Raw genomic sequence first — 24,137 nt, forward strand, 5'->3', positions numbered from 1 at the left:
AACAAGCCATCAGTTTATCCTTCCACAGCAGGAAAACTGTATTTTTAATAGCTTTTAATATTTTCCCTTTGTCCCAAGTGTTCTATTTCATTACGTTTTTCTCTAGATAAAGCTTTGTTTTATTTTCAAGTGTGGCACTTGGTGATATTCTTAATCTGAGTCTTCAATTCAGCAAGTTTTAGCCATCATCTTTTCAAATATTGGTTTTCTGCCATTCTTAAACCTTCTTTAAAAATTCCTATGAGATGAATGGTAGAGCCTTTTGTTCTATCTTCCATGTACAACTCATTCTTTATATTTTTCATTGCTGTGTACTGTATTATGGGTGAATTTCTCACAATTATCTTATAGTTCATTAATTCTGTCTTTGAACCTACCCAGTCTAGAGTTTATTCTATCAAATGAGTCTATTTAAGAGACTACATTTTTCATTTCCAGAATTATTTTTTTCTATTACTCTGTCTTCTCATTTTAGTTCCTGTGTTATAACATCTTAAAGTTTTTTCTAATTTCTTCCTTTATCTTTTGAGTATCATAAATATACTTAAAGTCATTATCGGATTTCAATGTTACTTTCATTTCATTTGGGGTGAATTCAATTCTCATTTGTTATTTTTGTTGGCTTTCTCATGTAGAATTTTGGTGTGCACAATATTCTTCAGTGGGAGATTTTAATTTCTTCCTGCTTCTCCTCATTGCCTTGACCTTTTCTTCCTATGTAACAGTTTTATTATTTCCTGTGCTGGCCCCTGATACAACAGGATTTAAAGTAATGGTCTGAGGCTCTTGTTCTGGGTGACATGTGGGATATGGCAGAGTCAGTCCCAGGCTAGTGGTCAGTTGGATCCAGGTCTTGGGTGGGAGACTATGTTTGTTTTCTCTTGACTCTCTGGAACACAGGTTCTTATAAGCCACTGCCCTAGGGAGCGGTTGGTCACAGCATACCTGTAAACTCCTTTCTTGGACTAAGACGACTTCGTACCAAGCAGCAAATCTAGCTCCTATATCCATGCTTTGCATGAGTGCACTTGTAGTCCCTACAGTAGCATGGAATTCACATTTCTTCCTGCTAGACCTGGAATCCAGCAGACAACAGCTTTAATCCTACTAATTGCTTTGTGATTCTGTTATGTTTCTGGTTTATTGATACACTTATGTTTTCTTTTTCCTGAAACTGGCTATTTCTTTTTAATTTCCTCTATTTTGCATGTGATAGAGCTGAAGGAGCCTCAAAATACAACTTTACAATGCCAAACTGCTCCAATATTCAATTTCCCAAACATTCATTTTTATCAACAAAACAATCCAAAAATTCTACATTGCTGAGCAAAGGTAATACTTACTTTTCTCTCTCTCTCTTTTTTCTTTCACCAGCAAACAAAGGAAAAGATGATTATGTCTTACTGACAGATTTTCTTATTGACTCACTACCCCAAATCAGAGAGCCCCAAATGATAAATTTTAATTTACTTTTTTTAACAGGAGGAAAAAAAACGGTTGAGAAGAAGTAACAATTCAGTGGCCATATCTATTATTATCTGTATTACAGCTTAAAATCTCTGCAGTTTTACTTAATGTTAATCAGAGAGAAATCCAGCTATTTGTGCATGCATTTATTCAGCTTTTAATGGATAAAGCTGGGAAGTATAATAGGCCCAAAAGAGGGGAGTCATAATTTTGGAATTATTTTCTTAATGAAGAAAGCTTTGTCACATTTATCCAGGACTTTTATTTACAAAGAGGAGATTTATACATATTCTATTTCTGAAGGCTGCCTTACCTAGGTCTCCATTTTACTTACCCACTCATGTTGCTGGCTTGTAAGTGTTATTATACACAAGAGTTGAGGAATATAAATGTACCACACTTCACATAACATGTGTATTACTGAATATTTATGTATACATTGAATTTCAACAAATCAAATTGCATTTTACTTTTGAATTGTAATATACTTTTAAATGTATTTCTAGAGGAAAAGAAAATAGACTGAAACATTGTAAGACAGGGCAGAACTAGGAAAGTGAATTTAACACTCAAGCGCTTAACTGGAAAATAACTTAATAATGATAAGGAAGTGTATTTCTTAATTTAAATCTTATACTGAAATACATCATCTAATGTCAAGAACAATACTAATTACTAATGAAATGAGAATATACTCTAATTTTGTTGGAGGAACACTTGGAACTTTGAGACAAAAACATGCATTAATGATAGCTGCTTTGGCAAAAGAAACTATCATCAGATGAACTGGCAACCTACAGAATGGGAGAACATTTTTGCAATCTATCCATCTGACAAAGGCCTAATATCCAGAATCTACAAAGAACTTAAACAAATTTACGAGAAAAAAACCAAACAACCACATCAAAAAGTGGGCAAAGGACATGAACAGACACTTCTCAAAAGAAGACATTTAGGCAGTCAACAAGCATATGAAAAAAAGCTCATCATCACTGGTCATTAGAGAAATGCAAATGAAAACCACAATGAGATACCATCTCATGCCAGTTAGAATGATGATCATTAAAAAGTCAGGAAACAACAGATGTTGGAGAGGATGCAGAGAAATAGGAATGCTTTTACACTGTTGGTGGGAGTGTTAATTAGTTCAACCATTGTAGAAGACAGTGTGGCGATTTCTCAAGGATCTAGAATCAGAAATACCGTTTGACCCATTTACTGGGTATATATCCAAAGGATTATAAATCATTTTACTATAAAGACAAATGCACAAGTATGTTTACTGTGGCACTATTTACAATAGCAAAGACTTGGAACCAACCCAAATGCCCATCAATGATAAACTGGATAAAGAAAATGTGGCACATATACACCATGGACTACCATGCAGCAATAAAAAAGAAGGAATTCATGTCATTCTCATTCTCAGGGACATGGATAAAGGTGGAAACCATTATTCTCAGCAAACTAACACAGGAACAGAAAACCAAACACTGCATGTTCTCACTTATAAGTGGGAGTTGAACAATGAAAACACATGGACACAGGGAGGGGAACATCACACACTGGGGCCTGTCAGGGGGTTGGGGGCAAGGGGAGGGATAGCATTAGGAGAAATGTCTAATGTAGATGACATGTTGATGGGTGTAGCAAACCACCATGGTACACGTATACCTTTGTTACAAACCTGCACGTTCTGCACATGTATCCCAGAACTTAAAGGAAAAAAAAAAAGATAGTTGCTTGGAAGAATTTTTCTGTTTTCTCTCTCTAATGGGGAAGGGAGAAAGAACAGATTCTAGAGATAGACTTGGGTTCAAATCTTGACTGCCCTTTATTATGGATGTGATTTTAGGCTAGATAAGTAACCTCTCTGAGGCTCAGTTTCTTCACCTGTAAAACAGGAATAACAATAACTACTTTTTATAGTTAAATGTAAACTAAAAAATGTTGCCTGGTATATAGTAGGAATTTAGTATGGTGACTATCAGTGTTATTAGCATTCACTGGCTTTTTTCCTGGAAGGCAAGAAAAATATAAATACAAATACATATAAATACAGACAACTGCACTTCTACTGTATCTGACCTAAGGGACACTCAAAGCCATGTTTCTCTATTTCCATTATCTCCTGTGTCCAGGGACAAATCAGGTTCTATACAAATTTCCCTTAACAGGAGGGAAGACAGGACAACAGGAAGACAGGATTAAAAGAAGACATTAATTATAAGCTCCCACTGAGTGTTCACGATGTTCCATGGTACTCCCTATGCACCATGCTATGTTTTATACATGATCTTGTTTAATCCTTACAACAACCCTACAGGGTAAGCATTAGTATTCTGTTTAAAAAGAGGAAGTCAAGCTTACAGTTTAAGTAATTCATCCACAGACCAGTAACAGACCTGCTCTGTCCAGTAAGTGACAGACCAAAAATTCAAAACCAGATCTGTGTATTGAAAGCCTTTTTCTTTTTAACGACATCATACCACATCCTACCAGGAAGACACAATTTATAAACAACATGTGACATAGTAAGAATATATATTTGGTCTCTGCCCTCAGTCCCTGGCACAGAGCTCCTAAAACCCTTGGAATTCCCTAGATGACAAGAATGAGAGGAGTATCTTTTGTCATTTGTAATAAGCCCCTTTCAATAATACCTGAGTTTATGAGGTGACTTTTGGAGACTAGGGGCTGGCTGCTAAACCAGTCATAAGATTAGAGGGTTTTAACTTTTGGCCCCACCCCCTCATCCTGACCTCCAGGGAGGGGAGAGAGGCTGGAGACACAGTCAATCACCAATGGCTTAATGACTTAATCAATCATACTTAGGTAATGAAACCCCAATAGAAGCACCTAAATGATGGGGTCTAAAGAACTTTCAGGCTGGTGAACACACCCATGGGAAGGGAGGGTAGCGCACCTCAACTCCATGGGGACAGAAGCCTCTATGCTCTGGACTCTTCTGGACCTTGCCCTATGTACCTCTTCATCTGGCTGTTCACTTACATTCCTTATAATATCCTTTATAATACACCTATAAATGTAAGTAAAGGATTTCCCTGAGGTCTGTGAGCTGGTATAGCACATTATCAAACCTGAGGAAGAGATCATGGGTATCTCCAATTTGTAGCCAAGTCACACAGACATATGGGTAACCTGAGGACCCACTACTTGTGACTGGCATCTGAAGTGGTGAGTAGTCTTGTGGGACTGAGCCCTTAACCAGTAGGGTCTGCACTAACTCTGGGTAGTTAGTGTCAGAACTGGATTAAATTGTAGGGCACCCAACTGATGCTCCAGAGAACTGGAGAGTTACTTGGTGTGGAAAACCCACATAGCTGGTGTCAGAAGTGTTCTGTGAGTAGAAACAGATCCTAACAATAATAATTCAACAGTACAGTGAAGGGATTACATACCCTAAGTGATACAGAAACTGTTAAATTAACATGAAAGCTGCATTTCAGGTGCTCATGTTGAATCACTTTTAAACGTATACTGAATTAAAGAGATAACTCCAGCCAGCGAATGTGAACTTGTCTGTAATGATTATATATTAAATAAACTTGACCTTGACATCTTATATCAAAGCTGAAAAGGGAATTGTTAGTCTCTCAAGAGGAGCACCACCAAGTTATTTACAATTGGGGCATTATGATGATTTTAGAAAACAGGGAAGAGACATATCAAGGAAAAGAACGATTTTTAACAAAATCAAGTGATTTTCAATATCTCCATCATCGAAGGCCTTTTTTTTTTTTTTTGAGGTGGAGTCTCACTCTGTCGCCCAGGCTGGAGTGTAGTGGTGTGATCTCGGCTCACTGCAACCTCAGCCTCTCAGGTTCAAGCGATTCTCCTGCCTGCCTCAGTCTCCTGCATAGCTGCGACTACAGGTGTGTGCCACCATGCCTAATTTTTTTGTACATTTTTAGAGACGAGGTTTCATCGTGTTAGCCAGGATGGTCTCGATCTCCTGACCTCGTGATCCACCCACCTTGGCCTCCCAAAGTGCTGGGATTACAGGCATGAGCCACCACTCCCGGCCATCAAAAGCTTTAACTATCAAGTACCCTAAGAAATGCATAAAAAAACCCATGTAATTATTAAGGAAAACAAATCCCTTAAGTAAAGGGAAAGAGCCAAGGTAGAAGTATATCAGCTGCTAAAGTAAGGAAGTTTTTGATATTACAGAACATGGCAAGCCCTTTTAGTCACTTAAGTACTGGGTCTTCATAAAAAGTTTAGGTGCTTCTAAATTTAAATGTCTGAAATTACAACAGATTAGCAGAAGTAATATAGTCTATAGGATATATATAAAAGTATATCTTATAAAAAATTAAATGTAGGACAATATTACACAATAGAGTATATTACAGCTTTTAGAATTGTTTAAGAAAATGGTGTGGTAGGCAGAATAATGGCTTCCCAAACTTGTCCACACTCTAGTCCCCAGAAGCTGTGCATGGCAAGAGGGACTTTGCAGATGTGATTAAGCATCTCCAGAGGGGAAGATTACGCTGAATTACCTGGGTGGACCCAATATAAACACAAAGAAAGGCAGGGGTGTCAGAGACAGAGAAAGAGATTTGACTATGCTGGGGGCTTTGAACATTTAGGAGGGGACCATGAACCAAGGAACACAGTCAGCTCCTAGAAGGTGGAAAAGGCAAGGAAACACATTCTTCCCTGCGGCCTCCAGAAGCACACAGCACTACTCACTGATTTTAGGTTTCTAGAGTCCAGAACTGAAAGATAATGTATCTTAGAGCTCTTCACAATGTAAGCTTTTCCCTCTTTCTCCGTGAATGAGAGGCTTTGTTTTGCTGGGTGCCCCCAAGAGTCTATGGCAGGCTCCTTTTATTATTAACAATAAACTAACTCCTGAAAACCAAGCCAAATACATTCTGACTCAAGACTGAACTACCTTTCCGGTGCAAAACTAACCAGGAATTTGATGTTCAGTTATAAAAGTCCTTTAGTGAAATTCTAATACTTCCTACTACCTATAATTTGCATGTTACAGCATTATTCTATGTAGAATAGCTACAATACAACACTGATCTAAATTCTTTGAATATCCCTCTAGCAGCCTGTCTCATACTTTTCTTTCTGTTTGTATCTTTGGACGACTAGCACATTATGCCTTTGAGATCCCCATCTCAAATTCTCCCAAAGCCCTTATAATTGTTTGGCTATCATAAGGTTTATTTGTCTACATACCATAAACTTATTTTGTTTTCCGTATTTGTTTTGGCTGGCTACAAACTGGGAGAGTGGATGTCCATAAAGGTTACCAGACTAAACTGACATCCAGTAAAATTTGAATTCCAGCTGAATAACAGATCATTTTTTAGTACAAACATGTTGCAAGTAACATGTCCTGCATTTTTATTTGCTAAATCGGCAATTCTAATGCTCTAACTTCTTGCAATGAACCTAGTCCTGGGTAGGTATATTACAGGTAGAAGGATAAGTAAGAAATGTTTTCAACTTCAGATTTTTAAATCAATGTCTAATTTTCAAAGAACTACCTATGCTAAATCTTATAATTCAATCTTTAATGATCAGAAACATGGTTAAAATTTTTAGAAGTTTATCATATAATGTGAATGAAAAAGACCATTTTATTTACCCCTTCACTAAAGATTTTAGAAATCTCATATTCCTATATAGTTTCTCATATACTATGCTCAAATTCCTAACCTCTATTCCAGGTATGGAATAGGACTATAGTCTTCAACCTTGAAGATTAAATTCTCATCCACTCTCCAAAGAGTGTGTATTCTGAATGGCTTCCCCAGAAGTGGGGGTGAATTTGACAAATTACTAAATGACAAAGAAAAGAGCACAGACTGGATTCACTTATCCTTCTCTTTGACAGCATCACTCATTAGCTGTGTTACTGTTCTTGAGAATTTACAGCTTCTCTTCACTAAAATTCCATGTACTTTTTAGTTCTGGATGTTTGTATGTTACAGCAGAGCAACAGCTTTTAAATGCCAGTGGATGGTAGAGTTTTTATTGCCTCTGTGAAATAAGCACAATGAAGTAAGCTTTTCATAAAGGTAAATGTTTCTAACCTAAGAACAGCGCCTTTAGTCTCAGAGATTATATCCTTTTATTTTTTATTGTTAAACTTTCTTTTATGAAATTATGATGATAGTAGATGTAAAGATTTTAGAAAACATCCTTCCTTTGAAAATTGGTTGGCAAATTTATGTCTCCCAAACTTTTAAAAAAAGTTTCATATGTCTGTAAATTTAAATGTATGAGCATAATGCAGAATGCCTTTTATGTCTGTTTCAGAACTACCACTTCATGTCTAACAATGTTAAGTAATTTTACCTCTGACTCATGTATCTCCAGTTTTGGAAGTAGAAAGAGGTGGACTCAAGGAATTATTCTAGGCTGAGGACATGTTGGTGGAAAAAGAGTATTTCCATTCCCTTGTAAAGTTCAGAAAACATGTTTTAAGTTTTTTTCTTTCCTACTGGAAGATCTGAATTACGTGCCCTGATCTCTGGCACAGTGTTACTTGATATATTTTAAACATTGTTGTTTTGGTTAAGTCAGCAGTAACATGTGCACTCTATAAATGTCAAACATAAAATGCAACACACTCAGCATTCTATAAAGCATGGCAAACAATTCAGCATTGCAGACATTTGAAATATCTATAGTATAGCTCAGCTCATTCTCACTTGGAACAAAGAAATTCTTTTCCCCCCAGTTCTTATGGCTAACACAGATTAGGAAAGCTCAAGAATATTTCCTTGCTTCTTTCAGAAGAAAAGGCTTTTGATAAACATGCTGGGAGAAATCATGAAATATTATGAATTTGTAGTGTTTAAAAACATAGAATATTTAGGCATGTACTGTTATTTTTCAAAAATCCCATTTGATTTAACCCTTTATAATTTACTTTAATCCTCATGCCATCCCTTCAAGGTATATGTTGCTATCCATGACACAGAAGAGCATAGAGAGGCTGAGTATAACTTAAGCAGCTCAGATGAAGTTACATAGCTAATGAGTGATGCCGTCAAAGAGAAAGGTAAGTAGGGTAAGTGAATCCAGTCCGTGCTCTTTCCTTCTAGATCAAGTTGTATACTTATGTCTTCTGGTTGATTCTGAAAATAGGAATGGCTCTTATCTACTGCAGGTTATTTAACCATGGCATAGACAAAACATGTTTACAATCCTTGTCCAGCCAAAAATGGTATTTTGGAAGTACCTTTACATAGTCTTGGTTTGGTAGAAAATTTTGATGAAGAGATATGATTCAAAAGCATTTTAATGCACAAAGCCACTCCTAGCTCAGGATGACTAACCATAACCCACCAGCTGTTTCACAGCATGAATTTCAGTGTAGCTTACAGCCAATGAGCAATGAAAAAAAATTGCATCTGTGACCCATTTTTCTTTAGTTTCTAGTCATTTATATCACACACAGAACTGGATGGAACCTAAGGAAGTAATCCTTAGTTATTTCCAATTTTTTCACTTAAAATACAAGTACCTCTCTGGGAACAAGATGAGGTTGAATGGTTGAATGAGGAAATATGAGAAAACACACACATACAAAACATAATGACTAGTAATGTCATCCTCAACTTAAAAAATACATGAAAGATTCCTATCCAAAAACATCTCACAGTTTCTGCTAGAATGTCATGTCCCTAATAGTGCTCAGCCAATATCAGATGGTTACTTCGATGGGTCACATAGGACTATAAAAACATTTGTGTTTGATGCAGTGGGTACACTGTTGGGATCCCAATAATAAAAACACAAAACTCCCAAACTGGGTTTTTCTGATTCTATGCTTTAAATATTTGTACTGTTGTTTTTATTGATGCTTTTATTTTGTTTCTAGTCTTAATTTCTTTCTCTCTCTGAAAGAACTTTCATTTAAGGCAAGTCTTAAATGAAATATCACGCTGTCTAGGAAAAGATATATTGGCTGCAATGAGGAGGATGGAGTGATGGAAGAGTGACTAAGTCTGTGTGTGTACATGATTAATATAACTATGTAACATAATTTACGGAGAACTTTCTAACATAATTTTCAACTGAATTCACCCAAAGATCTTGTTAAATTGGTGTCATCCCCTCTTCTCTTTAGCTGAATTGACATAAAGAAAAGAAGACTTGTGCTTATTAAGGGAATTTGGAAGTCACGGTCTCCATTTAATAGATGGGGACTAAGTAGCAGGTCTTGACTGAAACACCAGCTCTCTCTCTTAATAGCTGTGGGATCTGGGGCTAGTTTCTCATGAATCATTTTTTCTCATTCGTACTTGCTGGAGGAAACTGAAGTTTATTATTTTCCCAAGGGCAACAAAAATAGTCACTGGAGGAATTATGCCATGGACTCCTGTTGATTTAAGGAACTATAAGAAACATTTCACTGCACTGTCACAACAGTGAATCAGCTAAGAAGCCTGGCCTCCTCTGCTGCTCTGTGTCTACATTCAGGCATCAAGAAGCAACCATATGGTGGTTTTAATACAACTCATCTCCGTGAATTATAATCTCTAATATGTGTGTGTGCATCTCCCAAGGATATTGAAGTTTGAGCTCTAGGGGAAAAATTATACACAACTTTATTCTTGAGAAATAAACAATTCATTACAATGCACCCCTGGTTGGAGCATGCATAGGAGTGTGAGGTTCACACTCCAAAGTCTTTATTCATTGACAGAGTTAAAACAGAAGAAAAATAACAGAAAAATCATGGTAAATGTTATACATTCCTTTAAAGTACTATATTAATATACCAGGATTAAGAATGACCACATCAATCACTTTTTTTTTGCATGCCTGGGACACGTACAAGGTGAAATAGTTGCAAACCTCACCTAGGGGTGACTTTGTATTGTTTGGAAGAAAAGAACAAACAAAGTCACACTGTGGTTGAATCCTGAGGTTCTATCCTATCCTGGGGGAATCCAGAGTAAAGCCATTGGGTTTCCTTTAGCATACCAATCAGCAGGGGCAAGCGAGGGCCAGCCTGGTATGAAGGTGACATCAGAGACATCTGTGTCCCTAGAATTCTAATAGCGCTCTGAAGTGTGGGCTTTATACTATCATCTGAAGGGCTGTGCATAGAAGCGTAATGCTTAAGAAACACCCTTTGATGATGAAAATATATGGCACTTCAAAATAGCCTGCTTTGTGAAAAAACAATCTGCCACATTTAAATTCTGAATATAGCTAACACTGAAATAAAATTGTCTGGATTAACTGTTGCAATAAGAGAGAGCTAATTTCATCCTGCCCTTGTCTGCATAACTGCTAACCATCCTTTAACCTCCAGCTCACCCATCCCCTTGCTGTCGTGGCAATGTTTCATATCTATTTACATCTGATATGTCCAGAAAGTAAGTCAAGCTGGTGAAGGTGCCTACTGTGTGGTTGGAGCTCCACAGCTAGCTTAGCACATTTACATAGTGCTGAGTAAATGCTTGTGGAATCACTGAAGGATGATACACAACAGGTGAAATAGTTAAGAGGGAACTGAATGAGTTAGCTAGGGTATTCGGCCTCAGAGTTCATGAAAAACGCTTGGATATGCTTCAGTTTATGCTTATCTTGAAGAATAAACTATTTTTTTCTTGCAAATAATTTATACCTCTTAATGAAAAAGAAAATGGGTTTGTAAAGAACCTCCTTTGTGGTTCTAACATGGAAATTGCCAGTATCACCAAAGATTTCTACAGTTCATAGCATCAGGCATATGAATACTAGGCCAACAGCAATCATTCTAAATTGGTCAACACAAATGAACCAGCAACGTGGGAGCCATGTGGGATGTGCTCACATTTAAAGAATACTGATGTAAATAAAGTAAAGTCTTCCTTGGGACCTTGACCTAATGTGGCATACCCATTATCTAAACTGACCATCTATTTGGGGCAGACCACGTCTCTTTGAAATGAATTATCTGAAAGCAAGTCCCTCCTCTGGAGTCTAATAACACGTTATTAACTCCTTTGAGGCACCTTTGAAGTACAAATGTGTCATCACACATATAACAGTATAACATCATTTCTGTTTACAGTAAACACAGAGAAAATGAAAGCTACCATCTCAGAAGTACATCCAAACCATATGAACCTAAGACTTACTTTCAGGGACCCCTGTCACTCATGAGGCTATGTCACATGTCAGCAGCAGACCTGGCTCTACACCTCTGCCTTCAGTCTCTGTAGGTTGTTGCATAGTCCCTGGCCTTGACAAAGTCATTCAAAATGGCTGGGCCTCAGTTTTCCCAATGACAGGGTTGGACCAGATACAGATGTGTAAATAAATACAATTTAAAAGCTGTTGGAACCCCCAAAACACTTTAAGCCTTGAGAGAGAGATGGCTGTGATCTGAGTCATACAGCATGTTATGCAATTCTACTTCTTAGATTATAGCTTAACTCTCTTCCTCATTGTTTTTGTTCTGTAAATGACTGCGAGACCAGAGATCGGACCTCTACCTTCCAATCACAAATCTTTGTTAGAGATTAAATGCCTTCTTTATTGTCCTGACCTATCTCCTGACCTAACTCAGACTAGATGGTTCCCTGAACAGGGACTCCATGACAGTTACATCTGCAGTAACTGCAATGGAATGTTAAATGACCTTTCTCAAAAGAGAAGGACCATCTGAACTAATCAGGTCATTGTGACTACGTATTAAGCCTTACACAGAAAGATGCTGAAATTCTGCTAAAATTCCCCAGGCTTTGTCTACATAAGCAATCTCAGACTTCTATGCTTTGTAACACTGACTTCCATTGTTAGGAATCTGTGCTTCTTGAGTGGGCTTGTCCTCAACTTTTGCATTTACACTCTCTTTAATCTAGATTCTGACCCTTTTCATTTTTTAGGTTGAATAGAGTACCTGAGAGGCCCTGTAGGTGGCTAGGGCTACACTGTCTTCCCAGTGCTTTCATCTGTTTCCTCTATTGAAGTTCTGGTGGACAAACACAAAAAACAAAAAGCAAGATGATTTTAAAGGCACTTGATGATTCAATTGTTCTTAGGATAAAAAAATAGCTTAAGAATTATCTTAAATATTTTCCTGGGACAAAACTAGGAAAAAAGTTAAAACTATCCATATAGGCGGGTTTTCTCCCACCTCCCTTTTTAATACCCAGGAATGTACTGGCTAAAATATTCCCAGCAATTCATGTACAACTCTAGAGGGCACCATTCATAACAAAGACAATGTCAATGGTGTTTCCTGGAGCCTGCCACTCAGTGGCCTTAAGGAGCCAATGAGTGGGCCTGCACTGGCATCTTATCTCTACTACTTACTAGTTATATGACCCTTGGCAAGCTATTTGATCTCTCTGATTCTGTTTCCTGCTCTATAAAATGGAGTTGATAAAGTATATTTCCAAAGTCTGCTATAAAAATTAAATTAGATAACATGTGTACAGAATCTGGTGTTAGGCAGCACACTAACACCTATATTAGTTCTTTAAAATCATAAAACTATCCTATTTCATGGTATAAGAAACAATTGTATTTAGGACTTGTGGCCCATACTATAGGGAGAGACCAAAAGATACTGAGAAATTGGCAACAGATTTCATATCCTAAAGATGTGGAAGATAACCGAAAGTTAAAGAGGTCAGAATGTAGTAGCCCCAGAAGCACCGAATTTTGAAGTCTCAGAAGTGTGATAACTGGCAGAAAAGAAGACTAATCAGCATACTAATTTATTAGGGTATGTTGGCACAACCATTATCAAGGATAAACAACTGTTTAAGACATGCTGCATTCATTAAGGTTATATGTGCTGCCAACAAATTACTATATGCTTAATTTAAACCTTTTTGTGCCTTCCTTAGTAATCCAGGACTTGTCAATATTTAATTGCACTAAATCTTTAATTGATTCTTTAGATAAGAAGCAATTAACCTACACAATAAAACTATAATTTAAGAATTACAGACTTTCAAAATGATGGAACTGAGATTTTATATAGCATCTGGTCTAACCTCTACATGTGACACCTGGGAAAACTGAAGTCTAGAGCAGCTGAGAGACACCTACAGTCACACAAGGCAAAGGCATTTCTGGCACTTGGTTTCGTTAACTTATTGTAATTTTTTCTTACTACAGGAAACCCTTATTTGGCTTGCCTAAATACACATACCAACAATTTAACATTGGACATATGAGTTCCCATCTCAACTCTGCATAATTTGGGGTTCACAAGGCAATGAAAGAAAGCTGAAGGGCTGGGTCAATGACGGACAAAAGCAGTGTGGTGGGGCTGTGTGGGAAGGTCTGAGGATATTCAGGAAGGCAAAGGAAGAATAAATTAGAGATCTATCGGTCTGGGATTTGAGTAGTGGCAATTAGGGTCTATTAAGGGACCAAATATAGAACTATTCTCTATATTCAGGCCTTATCTCAGTGACTAGCATGTAGTAGGTTCTTAGTCCTCATTTACTGTATGACTGGATAATGAACAGTAATTGAATGAATGAAAGAAAAAGCCTGTTCCTCGAGAAGAAATGAGACCTTTAAGGGTAACAGAGCAGGGGAACTGCCTAGGACAGTCTGTTAAGGGAGGAAGAGGAAGAGTCAGCAAAGCTATCCCTAACCTTAGCATGAGGGAGGTACCTCGTTTCCCTTGCAAGGACAGTGAGTGTGTGGCCCTTTTGCTTCCATCCACATTTCCATTCTGAGGAAGTGCAGTAGTTTCTATGGCACTGGGTCTGTTTCTAGCCACACTGCCCAGGATGGAACATGAGGAAGTGGAATGCTTGAGGGGAGTGTTTCTCCAAGAGCAACAGAAATTTCAAATCCATAATGTCACATTATTTTGAGAAGACAGTCTGTGCTTACATGCTAGCCATGCAAGCTACTGCCCATATGGACATGGATGAGAAAAATGCTTCATAGCAGGAACTGAAGATTAAGAAACAAATGTGATTCTAGGCTAGCAGAGCAAACTCCACCTAACGAAGAATGAGGGAAACCTGGGATTTCCTGGCCAACTTTTCATTCACTGAAAATGTGGCCATCTGTGGTCCTAAGCCTGGTGTGCTTCAACCTTCTGCCAAGTCTGTTATGGCTAGACTTTCAAAGCAGGAGTCATTTTAAGAGCACTGGTGGCACAGACATGATACAGAGCTATATCTCACTATATTTTCCAAATAGGTCAGTGTTTGAAATTCCCTTTCCTTTAAACATCTATGTCTAATATTTTTCACTTTTGTACCATAGGATGTGGCCCCTTGAAAAAATATACACCATTCATCACCTCTTGTATTTTCCTGGGATTAAACAGAGAAATTATAATAAAATAAGCTGCATAAATACCTAAGAAAGGTCTTTCAAGGTTCTTATGATGTAAGCAACTTCCTACTTAAAAGGAATGCCAACACCTCAGTGGATAATACCAGAGAATTGGATAATAACTTTTCTATATAACTTCTAGTAACTAATGGCAAAATGACAGTATGTGTGTCAGTTGCTAGGACAGAGTAATGGATTCTGCTGTATGTTCATATGAAACATATATACAGCCCAAGGAGAAGATGTGATGTATTTAATGTGATCTTTATTTAACATTTGATTAAGGCAAAGCTGGTGCATTTTTTAAAACAGTCTTTCAAAACCAAGGGAACAGGTCAGTGAAAAGAGCAATGATATAAACACTCTTCCCCAACTCACAGAGTTGTCGAGACTTTTACATTTTTTGCAGTTTCAATTCTCTAAAAAGAAATGCCACCTAAAAAATGTGCTAAGCACCCTCTAAACATTTCTCATTAGGTTGTCGATGCTGGTACTCACCCCTTTACAGTGGCTTACTATACTCATCTTAACTCAGCTCTGTATGCCATTCAGGGAATAAACACAAGTTGCTATTTGAAAGAAAGGGGAAGCATCTGTTGGAATTTTTATATTAATATTTGTAAAACATCTTGAGAAAAAATAGGAAAAGGCAACCCAGAAAATAGTGTTCTGCAATGAAATTATAGAAAAGGTAGTAAAGAAACCAAACTAAAAGATTTTTCTAATAAAGGAACAGTTTTGTTCTCATTATACAAATAATCTTAGCTAAGTGAAGGTAAGAACTAGAAGGCTAATTCTAAAACAGACCAGCTTTTGGACAAGAGTAAAACATACCTTTGTGTCTAAATTTATCATACAATAAACTCCCTGGAATGGTTCTCGTGCTGTCTAGCTCTGAGCATATTGATTCTTCTCTTGTTTTTGTCTTTAATTACGCTGCTGAACTCCTAACTTCTTAAGGAAAAGTGAGCCTAAAGAAACAGGGTGACTAAGGTCATACAAATGTCCACTCACCTCCCATAATTTTGGATTGGCAGTTAATAAACTCCGGCTTCCTGTCCGTGAGGTACCTCTGGCAGGTATGGTGGAGGATCTGGAAGAAGGTGCATTTTTCTGACGCTGTGCTGGCTACCCATTGGTCAAAAGCATTTTCAAACAACAAATCAAACTCTGCTGAATCCTGGAAAAGACAATGAAATAACTATTCATCTCAATCTAGAAAAACTGCTGTTTCTAGATTACTCCTGTCAAAAGATTTATAAAGGCTAAAACAAAGACTTTGATCGCAATCATAAGGCTCATCTTTATCCAAGTGTATGGAGAGTCTGCGTTTCTCTGTTTATGAAGCAAACCCCAAATCTTACAGTATTGATACACGTTCCTAGGAAACTAGTATTACACAAGTTGAGATAGCCTAACTAAACACTGACAAATGTCAGAATTCAGATCATGTATTATCTTCCCAATTTCCTGGAAAAGGGATTCCTTTAGGTTCTCAGCAATGACCTATATTAATCTGGCCCCTAAACTTTGGTAGGAAGATTCCCTCTTGCTATTTTAGTCTATAGTAACAATTTATATTTTATTATTCTTCATTATTAGCATTTTGTGAGGTGTGTGTGTGAGCAACGGGAATGTACTTTGAATAGATAACTATGTCAGAAAATGTTTCTCCGATTAAAAGCAAGGGAATCACAATACATACTGAAAGATACCATTCATTTACTTCATACTGAACTTTGTACTTGCTGATCAATGTTACCGGAGATCACATATCTTCAATATGCATTCTCTTAGGTTCCTCTATTAAACATGATGAAAAGATTTATAATTTCACTTAAGAAAGGACTATGTATCAGAAAGTTTTAATCCCATAATTGAAATAGAGAAATAGCCTTCTTAAGAGTGATTCAAACCACCACCACCACTACCAAGGTCAATCAGAGAGTCATCTTGTGAAAAGAATGCCTTTGCTCAGCATCGGACAATTCACTCACCCCATTAGGATCGATACCATTAACCTGGCGAAGCTGCTCGAGCATCCACTGTGATCTCCGAACAAACGATGTGGAGCCTTCAAACTGTTTGACCTTTGTAATGGACGCCTGTGTGGGTTTCTTGTTTGTCACTGCCAAGAAAAGATCACTCAGATTAGTGCACCTGCAAGTTGGTGGTTTGTTTCCACATTCAGTGCTGTTTCTACATGACACCTACTGTGTATATGCACAATAATAGAGAGAAGGCGGAGGGGGAAAGGAGGGAATATGAATAAGTATGTGTGCCTTTGGTCAGGGGTGAACGTAAAGGAAATAGATGTTATAATCTTCACTCTGAAGCAGTTTACAATATAATTGTAACTGTAAGGGCTGCTTCATTTATGTCTTTATCCATTCAAACTGAAAATGACTTAAGTGAATAACACCAAGCACCTTCAATGGAGGCTACAAGTGCACAATTACAGCTTGCAGGAAAAGAAGTATATAGTACTGACAGGCATCAGGTAGGGTTCACTGAGAAAGGCTGAATTTTAAAGGAAATGAAGGTAATTGGCTCCCCTAGAGAACTGCAAAGTATATTTCTAGTTTTATAGTCCAGTGTAAACATCTTAGGCTTCAGTGATGAGGAGTAACACCTCACTCAAAAAATCCCCAAACTATTTGGCTCTCTAATATTGTTCAGTTTGTATCTAGTTTACATCTAATTATGATTGAATCTGGTGTTCTGGGCACATCTCCACACCTGTAGGAAAAGGACAGTTTCTCCTCTCAGCCTCAGCGAGTTCTCCCCCTAAGCCTTTCTGTGCTAAAGACAGACAGCATCACCTCTCAGACTGATGTCAAGCATCAGGCACCAGGAGAGGCACTCTGAATATTTCTATACCTGCCTACTTTGTGACTTGGAGACTCAAGGGTAGGAAGTAATTAATGGTCTTTAAAGGGATTTCCTAAAAGCTTCTCCTGGACCCTGGCTGTAGGAATTAGCAAATTAGATAGAAAGGAACTACGGAAAGTAGAAATCATTATTGGCTATAATGAAGATGATCCTAATTACTGACTTGCTGAAGACTATGCATCTGCAGTGTATTCGTTCCTTGTTTCAAATCACCCGACAGATTCCACACTTTCCAATAACTATGCAGATGCTCAACAGATGGCAAAAAGAATTCTTAAGGGATGAAGGACAGAAAGCACCTACTCCAATCACCATTGGTGAGCAGGAAGACTCTACAGTTCATGCATTCCATAGCTTATTGCAGCTCATTGTCTGTGGTCATTAAAGGAGGAGAGCAGAGACAAAGGAAAGGTGGCCACTGCCTTTAGATCTAGTGAGAACCCTACTTTCCCAGTACTGAAGACCACCTTTATGGCCTAAGTACTATCTACTCTCTCTGCTTCCAACCATAATTTGGTGAAGATTTGTTTTTAACTTCAAATAATGTTTCGGTTTATCACCCATTATTTCAGTTAGATTTGCTAAAAACTTCTGAATATTTCATACCAATTACATTTACTTCTATGATTAAAAAGTCATCATCCCCTTAACACCCACAATCAGATGAATTTTTATAGTCTTCTGTTACAAAGAGGAACAACCATTCCCTCCAACTGAATTCAGGCAGTATTACCAGTCTGCCCAGGACTCTGTCTATCCATTTAATTTGATTCATTTATTTTTTTGTGTCTCCTATGACACAAATGGGATACCTAGTAGGTGTCTCTGATGACTGTGACCTGCTCTCACGTTTTAATGTTAAAGAAAACGATACACCTGGAATACAGACAGGTCTTAAAATGTGCTTAAAAGATTAAAGAAGGCTTTTCAATAACAGGAAAACATGGGTTCCTGTATTAGACACACACCCCTAAACACACAAAGAGAATTTCCTCCTGTGTTTATGTAAATCATACAACATTTAAGCCTGGGAAACATGAAGGCTTTCTTTCTAACTTTAAAGTTGTTATGAGCTCCTATTTTTACTTCTGGCCCATTTGTTTCCAAGTAATTTACAGCATTTTAAAAGCTTAAACACAACTCGAGATCACTGTATATTGCGGGCATGTTTTAAGATTCCCATCTAAGGAAGGTAAGTTCCACTGAAAGTTTGTCATTGAAATGAGGCATGCAGGAACCCCAAGTATTATGACAAATGACCCCATGGAATTCCTCCACAGTGATCACACTGCAGAGCAGTCTTTTTTAATGGAGGCAGTTGTAAGTTTATCCATTCCTGCCTTTTCTCCCCTATTAGTTTATTCCTCGCCCAGTTCTTGGAGTCTGGCTAGTTTTCCTGGGCACTGAGCCCAGTTTGGTTTAATTTTTGTTTATGGTTATTATCTCCAGCATCCTAGTTTCTATTTTGAAGCAGGTGTCTTAAAATTATATTATTATATACACATTGTATAGAGTTAAATTAAGACGTTCCCCTTCTGAAATCAAAACACTTGCACACACACACCCCACTGCCAGACTTTTTGAGTACGTACTTGAAGAAAACATGTTTTAACTATTTCATGTTTTGTTGTTTTGGGGGTCAACAGCTGATAAAAAAAACATGCCAGTCACACAAAATCCAGATGTCTAGTGAAAAACAGTGATTTACCTTCTCCTTCCAAAGGAAAGCTAATTGACAGCACACCCTGGAAAATGCAACCAAATTATCTGGATCAGTAATATCATAGAGCTGCATGCTAGAGGCTCCCAAAGTCATTATTTTGGATAACTTTAAAGGTCAGATAACCAGGGAATTTCTGTTATGCCTTCAACATTCACAAGGAAGAGACCAACACAGAAGCATTTAAAGGAATAATGTGGGCATGACTTCCAGGTAATACTGCAGACCACTCAGAAGTAGCCGATTCTCCAACTTCCTGCACCGGTATCGGAGGCAGGCAGAAGCATGGGGGCAACCAAATTCAGGCCGCTTTGCTATTAGCTCTGAAAAAACAACATAGTTTTCATAGCTCATGCCTCCTCTTTGGCTTTCGTGTAGACTTGCTACTACATTTCAGCTTTGGTTAAGAAGCAGTGACACAAACTATTATGTCCCGAATATCCAGAATATCACTGCCATCATTACTCAAGTGGAGTAACATCTCTGTCTCATGAACAAATGGTCTAAAGAGCTCTTTTTAAAAATGGCCCTTCCATGAGACATTTTATAAAAGCAAAATTCGAAAACTTGCTATACTCAAATGGTGGAGACCAGTGACCTTGCCTGTGCCCAATATGAAAATTCTGTTTAATTAAAAACCCATAAGCCAGTCAATAACAAAGACCATATCATATCAAACTTGGTCTTGCAACAAGTCAGAAAAGTAGAACTGGTAGAAGAGGGAACAAAGACCAAAGGAAAGACAGAAAGACAAGTCACTTGCGTGTTATGTGAAATGGGAGAAGAGCTCAAGATTCAGCTCTTCTGAGAGCAGACCCCCTGTTTCAAGGTCCAGTGGCTGAAAGACCACTTTTTCCAAAAAGCCACACTCTTACACCTACACTCTCATTATTCACAGCATAATCCCTCAACTATTCCAAAAAGGAAAACCAGTTTGGCCTAAGAGACAAATTATCCATTTAAAATAATAGCCTTAAAATATTATTTTAAAGGAAACAATCAGTATATACCACTTCTACATCCTCAACTATCTCATATTTGAGATAGCTGAATAACATCTTTTTACACATCTTTATATATTTACTATACATATTGAACCTGAATTATTTTATAACTTTATGTGGCCATTTCTCAAAAAGTAAAAAAGAAAGAAAAAAAGAAAAGGGGTGAAAGAAAAACAGATTGCACCCCCAAAAGCTATAGTTTTGATGCTTAGGGTAACTAAAAATAAATACCCTTAAAATATTATTTTAAAGGAAACAATCCGTATATACCACCTCTACATCCTCAACTAGCTCATATTTGAGATAGCTGAATAACATCTTTTTACACATTTTTATACATTTACTATACACATTGAACTTGAATTACTTCATAACTTTATGTAGCCATTTCTCAAAAAGAAAGGAAAGAAAGAAAGAAAAGAAAAAGAAAGAAAGAAAAGGAGCAAAAGGAAAACAAATTCCACCCCCAATAGCTATAGTTTGATGTTCAGGGTGGTGAAAAAGCAGAATTTACCACACCTACATACCTAAGATGCCTTAAACTTTCATCACGCCCAGCCCTATTTTGACCTTACAGTTAAGCGAAGGTCCGTGTTTTGTGGTATGCTTCAGCTCTCTGCTCTGCTGGAGTCTAACCACCAGACATTTTTATTTCAACAAGAGTGCTGATGAAAAATAAATAATCTGGAGGCAAAAAAAGGCAGTATTCACACAGAATCTTATCAGGGCTGCTGTGTGAATGTGCCAGAGGTGACTAAGGGAAAAGGAAAAAGCAAGCTTCTGAAATGAGGGTTCAGGAAGTAACTGACTGTGGCTTCTTGGTGCTGCTGTGGTGACAGAACAGGCTATGTGGCCAAGGTGAGAAATAAGTATTTGAAGCTAGTTTCCTTACTGCTCTTCCAAAGCTCTAATGTATGATAATTCTAGGTGGATTTCACAATATCCATGAGAAACAAATATCAGGTCTGAGGCTGCTGCGTCAGCAATTCTATCAGGCAAGATTGCTGAATGTTTATAAAGCATAAAAGCAAAAATATCTAGTTTGTTACCTTCAATGCTTTCAGAACAGGGAAACATCCTCTCTGTTGTAGTTAGTGGGAAATGGAGCATGGTGCTCTCCACACAGGATTGATCTTTCGCTTCTCATACTATTTCTCAGTGTGTTATAATTTGGGGACATAACAAATGTTTAGACCCTGCAGGCTATGTAACCCAGAGTTGCAAACCAGACCAACTTTTGAAATGGTCAAGTTTGTCTCTGTGGCTCTCCCCTTCTCTTTCTGTTTCTTCCTTCCCATCTTAGAATCTGGCTCTCTGGCCAGATTCCCAATTGGACCCAAAGGGGTCTGAGATGGGATTCTAAAAATCTGCACGTTTTTTGTTCTGTTTTGTTTTCAAGACAGGTCTTGCTCTGTTGCCTATGCTGGAGTGCAGCAGCTGCAGTGATGACTTAGTGCAGCCTCCGTCTCCTGGGCTCAAGCAATCTTCCCTCATCAGCCTCCCAACTAGCTGGGACTACAACAGATATGTGCCACTACATCCCGCTAATTTTTAAAGTTTTTGTAGAGATAGGGGTCTATGTTATCCAGGCTGGTCTCAAACTCCTGGGCTCCAGTGATCCTCCCACCTTGTCCTCCCAGAATGTTAGGATTACAGGTTGAGGCACCATGCCCGACCTAAATCTGTATGTTTTAAGGAAGGTCTGTTTCTTTTTTGTTTTTCAAAAGAACAGCAACAACAAAAACGGTGGTACTTCAGTCATGTGCACCAAGCCACTGGGGAAAAATGTAGGATGCCCTTAAACAGTTCCTGCTCCATTAACTCCAAAGGTGGAAGGAAACAATAAAATCAGTACATAGGGCTTTGGGAAGCAGATTTCCTCAGTCTACTGAAGAGATATTCACAAAGAAAAAAGTTTTCCAGACAGAAGTTTCCTGATTTTGAATCACTAGTTCCTTAGTATCACTACTTCCTAGGTATCCAACTATATACCACATTCTCATCTCCACAAGTGGAAGAAGAGACAATGGAAAGTCTAGGAAATTTTTCCAAAAGGGATGCCAAAAAGGAACCACTTTATGAAAATGTCTTCCTTTGTAAAGCAGTTTGGGTAAGTCTTTCAGTAGAAGGAGAAAAATAAAAAAAACATCTTGCTAAAATATTCTATAGGAAGGCTGCTTTAATATGAAGGTACAACACTACGTCCAGAGTAGTTAGCAACTATGCAAATAATAGAGCAAGTGCTTGCCCTACACCAACTTTGCAGGTGGTACTAGCTGGTTTTAATGCTTCCACATGCCAACAAGGAAGTGGCATTACTTTTGGAATGTGCAATTTTAATGCCACATGAGATCTAGTTAGTACTTTTAAAATCTAGTCCCTTTAATTTTAAACCTTCTTTATGCTGTTGATAATTTTATTAAGTGTAAAAATATGTAGATTTTTATTTTGAAAGGATACTTTCTTTTTCAAGTAAATGACAGGTAGTCCTGGACTATTACATTTTAACCTTAAAATTAGGAACCTTAACCCCTGGAAGGCTTGAATTCCCCACTGCCCTCCCCAGACTAGGACCATGATACGGTTGTATTATAATGGATACAGAGTACTAACTGAGGTATGCATGTATAAATCAGTGAGGGAATGAAAGTTTTTTTTTAAGTTTTAATTTTTGGCCTTTGAGCTTCTTGTGGAGAATTTAATATATTCTTGAGTCAGGTGGCTGCTTTTGATGTCTTTGATGGCTCCTCTACAAAAGGAAGAAGAGTTCCTGTGCCCATAAGAAACCATGAACTTACTTCAGTTTCAATTGTTTAGTTTCAAAATTCAGCCACAGTTTTAAGGAATTTGAACATTTTCTTACTAGAAAAGAGGAGTATCCCAAGAACTACAAGTAAGAGTAAAGAAAATGTTAATAACCAAGAAGTTATAGAAATATCAAAGACTAGAAGAGAGGAATTTAGGGGTTAAAACCTCTTACAACAATCTCTTTTCCTCCAATCCTTATTCTAGCAGCATCTCTCTTAAGTGATTCTGTTTGTTTCGGGCTTCCTGAAAATCTGATTTCAGGGAGACTCAACAACCCGAGGTTTCCCAATGTGTTTGATTTTTTAACTTCCTTAGACATTTCTCCATAGACCTGCAGAGAAAATAAATTTGCATGCATTTTGGATAAGGGGAACACATATGATGAATTATAAAACCTAGTTATTAGTTACTGCAAACTAATAGTTATATTTTATATGGAAAGTTTATATAATATGTCTGTTTCATGTAATATAACTGTGAAACAAACAAACAAACAGGTCAGAGCAAGACAGTAAATGCCCAGAGTTGTGACAACTGATGGTTTCTGAAAGGGATTAAATCCAATTCCACCTATGGTATTAAACAAGGAGGATAATGGAAGGGGTTAACTACAGTCATAAAGTCTTATTCTGTTCTTACTTCCTCAATTCTAGTAACAGATGTAAACATCATTTTTGATCTATTCTTAGGCGAGATTTACAGAGTATCAAAAAACAAAGGCTTCAAAGAAGCAGCCACTTGACTCAAGAATGTATTAAGTTTCTCCACAAGAAGCTCAAAGGCTGAAAATAAAAACTCGAAAAAGAGATTTCTTTAATGTTATGCTTTCCTTTAACATTATCCATTATATACTGAAAAGTGTAGGGCAAACAGCAATTCTCTTCAGGAAAATGTCATACATGGTAGAAATTCAATGCATATTTCACCTAGAAGAG

The 24,137-nt window shown here is 37.6% G+C and overlaps 1 protein-coding gene and 1 long non-coding RNA gene across 3 annotated transcripts in view; one reads left to right on the forward strand and one right to left on the reverse strand.

The window, feature by feature from the left end:
- LOC114679542 (uncharacterized) overlaps positions 1-10,102 on the forward strand; it is a 33,673-nt gene extending 23,571 nt beyond the window's left edge. The window contains exons 3-5 of one of the 2 annotated variants that reach the window (XR_013395373.1): positions 5,238-5,363; positions 8,419-8,524; positions 9,807-10,102. This is a non-coding gene — a long non-coding RNA (uncharacterized LOC114679542). Of the gene's footprint in view, positions 1-1,501; positions 5,364-8,418; positions 8,525-9,806 lie in introns of those variants that run through there. The other variant, XR_013395372.1, reaches the window with a different exon arrangement.
- Positions 1-24,137, reverse strand: part of STXBP6 (syntaxin binding protein 6) — a gene marked incomplete at its 5' end in the record, with an annotated part of 177,312 nt that overhangs the window by 30,640 nt on the left and 122,535 nt on the right. The window contains 2 exon segments of the mRNA NM_001260925.1: positions 15,793-15,958; positions 16,776-16,906. Coding sequence (NP_001247854.1) covers positions 15,793-15,958; positions 16,776-16,906 — 297 coding nt within the window.

Source organism: Macaca mulatta, chromosome 7 (genome assembly GCF_049350105.2).
Source record: "Macaca mulatta isolate MMU2019108-1 chromosome 7, T2T-MMU8v2.0, whole genome shotgun sequence".
NCBI classification, from domain to species: domain Eukaryota; kingdom Metazoa; phylum Chordata; class Mammalia; order Primates; family Cercopithecidae; genus Macaca; species Macaca mulatta.